The sequence below is a fragment of the Nannobrachium achirus genome (genome assembly GCF_963921795.1).
Source record: "Nannobrachium achirus genome assembly, chromosome: 1".
Taxonomy (NCBI): domain Eukaryota; kingdom Metazoa; phylum Chordata; class Actinopteri; order Myctophiformes; family Myctophidae; genus Nannobrachium; species Nannobrachium achirus.
Genome location: NC_137810.1, coordinates 58115014 through 58127370, shown reverse-complemented (window position 1 = coordinate 58127370; position 12357 = coordinate 58115014). Strand labels below are relative to the sequence as shown.

The window sequence follows — 12357 nt, the reverse complement described above, 5'->3', positions numbered from 1 at the left end:
AGCTAAATTGGTGTTATCAGCCGCTAGAGTTGGTGTCCCATTAACTTTACCATACAGGGGTCTAACTAGGGGTTTTTCATGATTCTGAATCCATTGCAAGCATCTGTGTTGCACGAAAAACATTCCTTGGGCTAAAATGGCCCCCACAAAAGTGGGAAAAGTGATGACTCATCACTTTCATCACTAAACCATAGTCTTGTGGGGCCGTTTTTAGCCCAAGGAACAGATGCTTGCAATGGATTCAGAATCATGAAAAACCCCTAGTTAGACCCCTCATATGCTACTTAAAGCAGATTCATTCTTTGCTTTTTTTCCCCCGTATAGTAAATTTAATGGGACACCAACTCTAGAGGCTGATAACACCAATTTAGCTGTGTCTCAAAAAGGGTTTTCATACCAAAATATTCACTATCTACAGATACAGAGCTTTTCAAAAATGCATGGTAGCCTTTGCCACCTTTCGGATACCGACATCTCGTATGGCCCATGGACTATTGGCTTAGACAGTGGTCCTCAACCTTTTCAGACCGTGACCCCCCAAATAATCATATTTTAACTGGAGACCCCCAATAATCATATTTTAACTGGGGACCCCCCACCCTGCACAAGCACTTGGAATTGTAAGAGTTGGCATTACATTTGGTTTGACTCGACCTATTCCATTGTGAAAATAGCAGATCTACATGCTCACAACGCCTCGCGTTGCGAGGCTATTTTCACAATTTCAGCCTCTAATATTTGACAATTTGACCAATGTTTGACCAGAGGTACTAAAAAGGTCTTTAAAGTCCTTAAATTGTCACTTTAAATATGTGCAGATACCCTCTATACACTTCAACTGTATGTTGGTCTGTTGACTGTTGAGTGAGAAAACAATGTTAACATATAGCTAAACATCTGAGGACCCCCCCCCCCCCAAAAAAAAGGTTGAGAACCACTGGGCTAAGGCATGACAACCGTGATAACAGACCCATCCCAAAGGATGACAACGGGGATATCGGCTACCTTTCCTCACCTGTTTCTTTCCTCTCTTTGTCCAAACAGACGTCTGACTAAGTCCACCCTCCTCCTCATCCCTCTGTTTGGAACCCACTACATGTTCTTTAACTTTGTGCCAGACTACTTCAATGTCAACCTGCGGGACTACCTAGAGCTCTGCCTCGGCTCCTTTCAGGTACTGCCGTGATTCTCAACCTTTTTAAATTCAAGAACCCACAGTTTGATATGCTTTAATCAACTAAGGCCACGGATCCCCATTTTTGTATAGTGTTAATTTAACTCTGAGAGTGTACAAGTGGACCATTTGGTTCCATTTGTGCACTCTCAGAGTTACAAACCCGTAGGGGTCCATTTGGTTCCCAACTGTCGAATCAAATTCCCCAGCTAATGGATTTTAGCTGGGGACCCACTGGAACCCCCATGAGTGCCCCTGGGGGGTCCCCACGGACCCCATGTTGAGAATAAATGTTTCAGAGCAGTGGTTCTCAAAGCGGGGTCCTTGAGGGTTGTCCCAGGGGGTCCCCAGCTAAACGTGTTAATCTGTCAATGAACGATGTGAAGAACTATTTATTTGGTGATACCTCATTCATACAGGTTAAGGATTTTATTTGAAAAATGTACCTTGTTTTGAGAAAGAATTACGCCACTTTATCGCCCATTCGCCTCATTATATTCACGTTCTGTGTGCATGTCGCCATGGCACAAACAGCGCTTAATTAACGTGAATTAATCGCACAAAATGGATGGACCTTATTACCATGTAAGGACCTTAACCCTTAATGAATTAGAAATAATAATACATAAATTATATCCTGTCAGGTAGTAGCCTATCTGACACTTACACTCATGCCGGCTATAACCTTTTTCACTCAGCGCACTAACGCTTTCTGTTGACGCACACGCACGCGCACACGCACGCACACACGCACGCACGCACGCACGCACGCACACGCACACGCACACGCACACACACACACACACACACACACACACACACACACACACACACTCACTCTCTCTCTCTCTCTCTCTCTCACACACTCACTCACTCACTCTCATACATTAATGGAACACAGAAACAGACACGATAATGGAATCTCTTGTGTTTAGTTCTACTCTTAATGTACCCAACAACTGAAATGTATGTAACCATTTACTGCACACAGGGTTGAAGTGCAGGTAATGGGAATACATTAACTGAGCAGGGAATAAGTCACGGAGATTCATTTTACAGTACCAAATTTCAACAAAAAATGTAGAGTCGGCTTCGGATATCAGAATCAGGGGTGTCGCACCAAATTCTGGGCCCTGGGTACAAGGATTCACTGTGGGGCCCCTGTGCTTTAACTATTGAAAAATAGCAGATATACAAGCTCACAGCGCGGCACTGAGTGCCGCGCTGCGAGCTTGTAGATCTGCTATTTTTGAAAAATCATGAAAATCTTTGAATATTTCAAATCCTTCTAAGGTTTTTTTTTTAAAAACCTATTTTTCGATGTCAGTGGTGCTCAAACCTTTTCATGTGCAGGACCCCCAAAATGGTATGTATTTGGCCACGGACCCCCATCTCAAAATATTTCGTTCCATGGACCCCCCAGAAGCAAAATTTGAGTTACAAATGTTTGCTTAAAAAATACATATATTCAAAGATTTGCACTCATTTTCACGACTTTTTAAAAATAGCAGATCTACAAGCTCGCAGCGCGGCACTCGGTGCCGCGCTGTGAGCTTGTATATCTGCTATTTTTCAATAGCTAAGGTATAAAATAATTGGGCCCTAGTAACTCAGTCCCACTTTCCTACCCCTTGTGACGCCCCTGATCAGAATGCTTCCAGCCAGGGCATCCATGCATATCACTGTCATCACTCTGAGTTATGCAGCATTAATGTAGTCCGGTTTCTGTTCCAGCACATTATGCCTCCATAATCTCATTTTCCAAATGAATATCCAGACCGAGAAATTGATTGGAAACTAATCCAGCCAAGCATATAACAAACAATTCTAAAGTAATCCATCACAAAGTGCTTGAATGGAATGACTCGGGCCATGGACTGGATGTCTATTCACACCTTGTGTTTGTCTCTGAATGAAACACCCGATGATGTGCGAGACAAAATTGTGCGAGACAAATAAACCAAAAAGCCATCACACTATGCCAGGCCTTGATTAACCTTGCGTCACCAGGCTGTCTCGGGGGAAAGCCTGGTATTCGTTTACTAAACAGATCGTTTGATCCGTTCTAGACCGGATGGCATCCCAACCACCAAACCTTTCGTCGTAGAGTTCTGACTTTCCGACGTGCAGCTTTCCAAACTCTAATAGACCCTATTCACAGCCCGCCCATGCACGAGCACTCAGCAAGATTTCTCAGCAACTTCCTGGTGCTGACGTCAGCTAAGGGTAAAATAACACAGAAATTGCTGGACTTAAAGTCAACAAATCATTATTTCCAACGGTAAAGTAAATTATAACGCTTTGTGCCTTTTACTATCTTGTGTTCTTGATCATGCTAGCCGTATTTTATACTTCACTATTCGGAAATTGCATTAAATTTGCGATTTCTGTGTTAACTCTATGGGCTTTTAGTAGGGTTTTCCCCTTCAACCGTGACGTCAGCACCAGGAAGTTGCGTAACGTGAATTCGGTCAATTCAGGGTAATGCTTTTCAGAAGATGAACACACAAATGAACACACAAATAATCTATTTTTGAGGTCTTGCACATTGAAACTTCCTGACCTAGTAGAGTTCAAAACTGCTCAAATGATGTTCAAGGCAAGAAATAAACTGCTTCCAGCTAACATTCTTGACATGTTTAGTGATAGGGAGGGGGGCTACGACCTAAGGTGGGAACTCAATTTTAAACAAGCAACTGTTCAGACCACCCGAAAAAGTATGTGCATTTCTATTTGTGGAGTAAAGATTTGGAATAGTTTGACAGAAGAGATCAAACACAGTAAGAACATTTTACAATTTAAAAAAATACTCAAATTAAATATCCTGGCCAAATACAGCAAAACATAGTTTCATTATTATTATCATTTTTTATTTGCACTTGTTATCATTATTCATTTTATTTTAATTTTCTTTTTACTATTACTTTGTACCTATGTTCTTCCATTATCATTCTCTAGACGGTAAACGAGTACACTCTTATAACATATCTCTGTTTCTTGAATTGTTATTATTACTAGAAGCTGGGCCGCCCTTCGGGCGGCCCAGCGTCTAGTCGGCGACCTGGCCAACTCGGGAACGATGTAAATAGGGAATGAATGCCCCGCCCTTTAATGCAAACCCCATTATACCTGTTGTCATAGGACCCGTTTTGACCATCTGTTTGCCTGTGTCCATTTTATGTCCATATATGGAGATCACTGCAGATATAGTTCTGGGTCCATTTTATGCCCATATGCCCATATATGGAGATATCTGTCTATTTGCGTCCATTTTATGCCCATATATGGAGATCTCTGTATCTGTCTGTCTGTGTCCCTTTATGCCCGTATATGGAGATATCTGTTTATCTGCGTCCATTTTATGCCCATATATGAGATCTCTGTCGCTTTTTGTTTGTTTCTTCTTTAAGCAGAATACACAGCCTGCTTAAATCTGCATCATTCAAGTCATCCTCCCAGTCCCACGCTTTGTTGCTTGTCTTATGTTTGTCTTTGTCTCTTTTATTTTCTTTTTTGGAGCGGACCCCATCTGTATCTGTCTGTCTGTGTCCCTTTATGCCCGTATATGGAGATATCTGTTTATCTGCGTCCATTTTATGCCCATATATGAGATCTCTGTCGCTTTTTGTTTGTTTCTTCTTTAAGCAGAATACACAGCCTGCTTAAATCTGCATCATTCAAGTCATCCTCCCAGTCCCACGCTTTGTTGCTTGTCTTATGTTTGTCTTTGTCTCTTTTATTTTCTTTTTTGGAGCGGACCCCATGAATGCCCCACCCTTTAATGCAAACCCCAATATACCTGTTGTCATAGGACACGTTTTGACCATCTGTTTGCCTTTGTCCCCTTATGCCCATATATGGAGATCTCTGCACACACAGTACCGGTTGCGGAAAACTCTGATGTCAGACATCAGCTCCGCATTCGGGCATTAATTTTATGCCCATATCTGGAGAACGTGCGTGCCGGTGGGAAGAGCGGTTCTCGAGATACGCGGATTACATACATACATACATACACACTCACAGAGATTTTTTGTTGACTCATGTGGCGTACGTGATGTCAGAGCCTTTTATGAAGTGATGTCACAATGAGTCAGCGATTGCGCCGATTTCCTCCGGAACAGCCTGATGTCAACAATCAGCTCCGCATAAGGAGATTCCGAACGTTTCGCGCCGGTTTCGGAAAACCGCGAGTCGGGTCGGGTCGAGGCCCGGCACTGCACTCCGTGCGGCGGCGGGGAACGCACGTGCCGAATCTGAAGCCGGTGGGACGAACGGTTCTCGAGATACGCGGATTACAAACAAACAGACAGAGATTTGTCGCATTTATAGATAGATGAAATGTTTATCAAGGCTATTTCCATATACATTCTTGTTTTTAGTCTTTTTCACTTTTTTCTTCTCTTTTCTTTCTTCTTTCTTCTTCTTTTTTGATGAAAAAAATAATAATAATCTGAACACTCTTATAACTAATCAATGTCTTAATTCATGAATAAGTAGGATAGGCATTCACAAGCTTTCAGCTTCAGCCTATTCCTTTTGATCACCTGTAACAATGATTATGTATGACCTGTATGAAAATATGTGATGATCAAATAAACTAAACTAAACTAAACTAAGATGCGAGTGACGTCGTTTTATAGTTGAACCCGACCTTTCCGACGAAAGGTTCGGTGGTTGGAGACAGTAAGGCATAAGAGATAGTACTTAAGACAATCAAAATAGAGCCCTCAGGTGTACAAATGGACGCTTAAGGGTCATTTTGGTTCCATTTGTTCACTCTAAGAGTTATGGGGGTCCTTGAAATTAAAAAAGTTTGAGAACCACTGCTCTAGTTACATTATGTATGAAATTATCTACAGACCGTCCTGATTGATGACCTTGATAGTGTGTCAACCCCAATTTGGTAAAGTGTCCTCAAGAGTCCTCTGTTGCATGTCCTTTCCCCCCTCTGTCCTCAGATTCCTGTCTCTTCACATTTCTATCCTATCTACTTAAGGCCAAAATGGTCCACAAAATATTTCCAAGTTACCTTTTGTTCTGTTCACAGCAATGAGTATACATGTTCAATAACCACCACAAGGACATTTGAAGGCTTTGGCAATTGCATAATAAGCTGCTTCTTTGATCGTGAAAAAGGAGTCAGATATCTAGGATGACTTTCATTCCATAATCTTTTATTTTAGAGATGAAAGGAGAGGAGATGCAGAAAACAAATTCATCATCAAGCCAGTAGCTCATACGCTTGTAGCTCACGGCAAGATCGTTATCAACTTATAAATGGATTCAGACAATGCCGGCAGCATGATTAATAGATTAATATAACACATGTTGTTGAATTGTTGGGACTGCCAGCTTACTTAAGCCTGATTTACTTATTGCATATAGGTTCGACAGCTGAACTTTTCATCCATTATCTCCATGAGTGGAGATGTGACATTGACACTGTCTCTCTTTCAGGGGCTTATTGTTGCCGTTCTCTATTGCTTTCTCAATCAAGAGGTCAGTACAAGCAACACCAGAACACAGAACAACACACCACACTGCAATTAGCACCTTTTTGCTTCATTTGTCACATAGTTGCTTAACAGAATGTACAGGTTATTTTCAAATAATTTGGAGGTGAATGATAACTATAATAAGCTTATATATTTATGTAAGTGAAGTAAAACAAAACAACAAGACAAAGACAAGACAAAACAATGTTTAGTGAAAACCTCTCACCTCGCACAGTCGACTGCTTCATATCCATTTATAGTGAGAGTATGTAGGTCAGATGCAGTATACTCATTATATGAAGGAAGAGCTTACATTCACTGGGAGCAACCTAAGGGTAGGCATCAACCTCATTGATTCAAAATGATAAAATTGTTTAAATAGTTTCCAAATGGTTTTTATCAACTAATCAACTCATCCATTTACTGTACTTGACTGTTTTCTCAACCCTTGCCTTGCCCCTGGCCTATAGCACTCCTACCTGTAAAAACATTTGAGAAATATTGATTGGTTGAACAAATCCGCAAAAAATGATTCTCTTATGATTGCAATCATGCAAATGTACCTTTAGAAGCTGTGTTTATCTTGCAAGACCATTAGATATGTGTGAATGATTCTATTGTTTGGATTATTGTATTATTTTAAATGTCTAAATCAAAATTAAGTATAGTCTACTAAACAGAAGAAGAAGAAAAAAAGATTCTTATTCTATAAAAAATCCCAAAACAGAATAGTCTACTAATGAAGCAGCGGCCCTCAACTGTAGACATTACTGTCAAAGTGATGAAACTTAGCAACGGTTGCGAAGTTCCTCTGAAAATGTCTACTGATATGATGTTCTCTTATTTATTTATTTATTCATTCTGACAGGTCCAGAAGGAGATACATATGCAGTGGCTGCGGTGGCAGGAGACCAGCTATGGCGTGGTCTCGCCTGGAGCAAAGGGCAGTCAGATGGACACGCCGTTTTAGTCCCACTTTCAAAACTAAAGAAAGATTCAACTCCACTCTCCACAGCTTCCTGTAAAGCCGTGTACATGTGTCTCAAAAAAACAGTGTAGGACTGCACCCATGTGTTCTGACAAAAGTCCAACCTGACCTTTTTCAGTGAGATATCTCTTTGACCGAATTACACATTTACGAGTCATTTACACCATTTGGGTCGATTAGACATTTTGCCCAGGACCCAAACTAGAAACTGGGCTTGTAGATCGTCTATTTTCACTATATTATCTTAATTACTATCTTAATTATTATTTTTATTTATTTATGACATATATGTTAGATTTTTTTGTTTGTTTGTTTTAAAATGTATAAAATTATTTAAATTAGTCCTGTGCCCGGGGGTGTGCGATGAGGGGTTGAATGTAGGAGTCTCAGAAGTAATGTTAGAGAACCCGGACCGGAGGTGTCCAGTTGTGCAATACCCGTTTTATCAAATTTGGGCACTGTAGGGATGTCAGTCAGTCAGTTGGGCGTTGTTACCATGGTGACGACACTGTTTAGTATCAGTGGGCTTAATATAGATGACATCAGGGATCTCCATATGTGGGCATAAAAGGGACACGGACAGAATTAATTTGCAAGTGTGGTTGCCGCGTGACAGTCAGACTAGCAAATGAATTGTCTTGGCCATATATGGAGCGTGACATGAGGCGTGACTGACTGACTTACATGAGCTACAGGTTTTCATAGTAAATGCGACCTACGGTCGTAACATTAACAAATTATGAAAATGTTCAAAAACTTGGAGGACACCCATTTTTTGGCCAATGCAGAAAATGGATGCTGGGCTTCAGGTGGTTAAAATAGACCTGCTCTGAAAATGCACACATCCCACATGTGGCCACTTAACGGCTGCTGTGCTAAGTGGTCAGATATGGGTGGGCCGCGAACGCTTTTGAGATTTTCAATTGAGCCCTGATTCAGAAAACGTTGAGAACCACGCATTTTCATAGAACAGAGCATAATTACTGATAGAAAGATATACAGAGTTTTGAAACGCTGAGGAAGGCTGACGTGCCGAAATGGGTCTGTTTCCCAAGATAGACTGCTGCTGCCGTGCAAACCAATTTAAAAGGAACATAAGAAACTACTCAAGAGAGAGCAGGTTAATCCTTTCATCAAATATGCTGTACCAATGGCCATGAATTTGTTTCATTGATATTTTTCGATTGGTGATGAGGAGTAATTGTGGTAGGACATACCTAGTAGCTGACTTAGAACTGATGCGGACCAGGGGAATCCGACTGTTCAATTAAAACAGAGCATCGCGATGGCCCTCGACGGTTATTGATGCAATGTGATTTCTGCCCAGTGCTCTGAATGTCAAAGTGAAGAAATTCATCAAGCGCGGGTTGTTATATTGTTATTATCTTATGTAATTTGACTTTTGCCTTATCCACCCGTTTCCACAAGAATTCACTGTAGCATTATTTGCGGGACACTTCCGGTTAACAGCAGACATACAAGCTCACGTCGCGTCGCAGATGCAACCGTTGTGAGCTTGTAGATCACACTCGGCTGCGGCGCCGGAAGCTGCCTGCACCTTCTGCGCAATGCACAATGGGACGTTGGAAAGATGTGGATATGTTCTGACATTCTGAATGACATGACACAGGTCTGGTGTCTATTGTTTAGAGCAGTGGTTCTCAAAGTGGATTTCAGGGACTTTATGGGGGTCTAAATTGACCCTTACAAGTCTGTAACTTTGACTTTATGGGGTTCTAAATTGACCCTTAAAAGTCTGTAACTTTGACAGTGTACAAATGGAACCAAATGGAACCTTATGGGTCCATTTGGTTCCATTTGTACACTGTCAAAGTTAAGGGGAGTCATTCAAATGTCAAAGTTTGAGAACCACTGGTTTAGAGTAGGCTACGGCTTGGTCCCTTGACACAAGTGGTTCCCCTCTTATCTTTGTATATATCTAGGCTCTCTCCCTTCTTTCCCTGAGAATTACTGCACCACCACCACCTTAAATGTTTAATGTACGTCTCCCATGAGCTCATGTATTAAACTTCTGTCTTATAATGTGAAGTGTCTCTGACTCCTCAACAATTATTCATTGATACAGCATTCCATAGTGTGTAAACTGCTAGTTGCTGCTTTATAGTGCCTCTATGCTGCTCCATATGCCTTAGTTAATAAAGGATTCTGCTGAAGTTCAAGCATTTTTACAGTACCGGTATGTCTTCATTGTCTCTCTCTGCCTCATGCACGCATGGGTTTAAAACAGGCGGGCAGCTACAAACCCAGTTAACAATGCCAGCTTGAGCCATGAAGCTTGATTGTGGCTACATGTGCGCTGATGCCATCTGGTCTATGTTATTATGTCAGTATATGCTGATGCCATTGTTTTCTGAGGAATTCCAATAAAGCTGTTTTCTATGGCTGACGTTGTTTGTGAGTGTGGCTGCATAAATACTTGGATGTGAGATGTGACTGACATGGGTTGGGGCCAGTAGAACCGATAGCAGTGATTTTCAAACTTTTTACCATTAAGCCATGGACCCCCATAATTCAGAGTATATAAATGGAACCAAAGGGACTAGCTTTTATGGGTCCATTTGGTTGCATTTGTACTCAAGAGTTACAGACCCACATAAGGGCCCAATAAATAGTTAGGTTCCTATCATTTAGCTGTAGGCTATAAACCCAACTAAATAGCCCTTCAATGACCCCAGGGGGCACGTGGGGGGTCCCTGGACCTCACTTTGAGAACAACAGGCCTATGGCTATTTTGGTAGTCTACCAGTGCCTCACCATGTGTTGAAATGACTTCTTTCATATGCTTTCTGATTGAATTTGGTGGGGGGTCCTTGACAAAAAAAATCTATATTTATTTGAGAACCACTGGTGGTTTATGACATGCTCGGCCTCCCTCTTGCAGCCCAGTCCCAGCAGACAGCTCGTTATAGCAGGGGGATTTACGGGGATTTGTGGGGTTTGTTGTTCCTGCGATGCGGGCCTTTGGGGATGTAAAGGAATGGGAAGTATTGAGGCTGCAGAGTTCCTGGACAGGATGTTGTGAATCAGAGGAGTAGAGTAGGCAGGGGCGTCACACTGGGGGGGGGGGGGTGAAAGTGGGACTGAGTTACTAGGGCCCAAGGTTGAGGGGCTTTAATTATTTTGTGCTTAAACTATTGAAAAATAGCAGATATTTAAAAGCTTGCAGCGCGGCACTTGAGCTTGTAGATCTGCTATTTTTTAAAAGATGTGAAAATGTGTGCAAATCTTTGAATATATGTATGTTTTTTAAGCGAAAAACTAAACTAAAATGTTGCTTCTGGGGGTCCCTGGAACGAAATATTTTGAGATGTGGGGCCAAATACATATCATTTTGGGGGTCCTTCACATGAAAAGGTTTGAGCAGCACTGACATAGAAACATAAGTTAAAAAAAAAACTTAGAAGGATTTAGAAGACATTTATAGAATCGTGTCAAAAATATTCAAATACCTGCACAAATTTTCACGATTTTTCAAAAACAGCAGATCTGAGTGCCGCGCTGCGAGCTTGTAGATCTGCTATTTTTCAATGGTTAAAGCACACAATAATGCATTCCCATTCATGGGGGCCCCACAGTGAATCCTTGTACCCAGGGCCCAGAATTTGCTGTGACACCCCTGAGTACAGCCCCCTGCCTGCCCTGGAAGATCGCTTGGCTTGCAGCTGCGGCTTTAGGGCTGCTGCTCCACAGAAAGAAAGACCGCATCTGGAGACTAGAGGAGGGAGTCAGGGAGCAGCTGTTTGAGAGCTGGTAAAACTCGCTCCAGGTGACCCCAAACCCGCTTTTCTTTGTAGGAGCGAAGTTAACACGGGTGAGTGAAACGATTGTGTTTAGCCTCACTTTTTATGCACTTATTTATTTGTGTTTATTTAATAGCAGCCTACTAGTTACGACTCCATCGATCTTTCGAGAAAGTTAGAAACAACGTGGGTAAAGAGCCTATTACATAGCTACTCACTCCTACACTGGGTTACTGTGGCCACAGCTCTCCAGAAAATGTACAAACACGTCTATGGCGACGAGATTAACTTCATAGATTGCTATCAAATGTAGACCTAAGTGCCATGGAACTGCGGATGGGGGATTCTTTTGTTGAAACGCACACAGGCAGCACAGTTGGGAGATGTTCTACTTAATGACAGGGTACCACCAGCACCCACCCTCATCTCACTGTTCTCTTTGCGTGTCCAGACATGAGTTTGGTAACGCTCACAGCCCTCAGTTTACAGTATGGGTGGGTAGAATCTCAGTGAGCTCATTGATCTTGCGGCGTTACCAAAAACTTGTATTCGTTGTCTTTCTTTCTTTCCATCTCTGGTTTACGCACGCACGCACACGCACGCACGCTCGCTCGCTCACTCACTCACTCACTCACTCACTCACCCCAATTCAATTCAATTCAATTCAATTCAATTCAATTCAATAGGCTTTATTGGCATGCCATTTCACAAATGTTTCCAAATCACAAGTACAATTATGACATAAACAACAAACAACATAACAATGAATGAAATGAAACAATAAAACCAATGAAATTACATCTCTCTCTCTCTCTCTCTCTCTCTCTCTCTCTCTCTCTCTCTCTCTCTCTCTCTCTCTCTCTCTCCCCCCCCACATAGATTTGGAGGATGACACTCCTTCAGTCTCTCCTTTGGGCTGTGCTGGTGGCTCTATCT

General features: G+C 41.9%; 1 protein-coding gene across 1 annotated transcript in view; it reads left to right on the top strand.

Annotated features, from left to right (window-relative positions):
• Nucleotides 1–7642, top strand: part of ghrhrl (growth hormone releasing hormone receptor, like) — a gene marked incomplete at both ends in the record, with an annotated part of 50229 nt that extends 42587 nt beyond the window's left edge. Inside the window, 3 exons of the mRNA XM_080730454.1 lie at nt 1045–1174; nt 6635–6676; nt 7541–7642. Coding sequence (XP_080586580.1) covers nt 1045–1174; nt 6635–6676; nt 7541–7642 — 274 coding nt within the window. The remainder of the gene's footprint in view (nt 1–1044; nt 1175–6634; nt 6677–7540) is intronic.
• Nucleotides 7643–12357: the final 4715 nt, after the last annotated feature.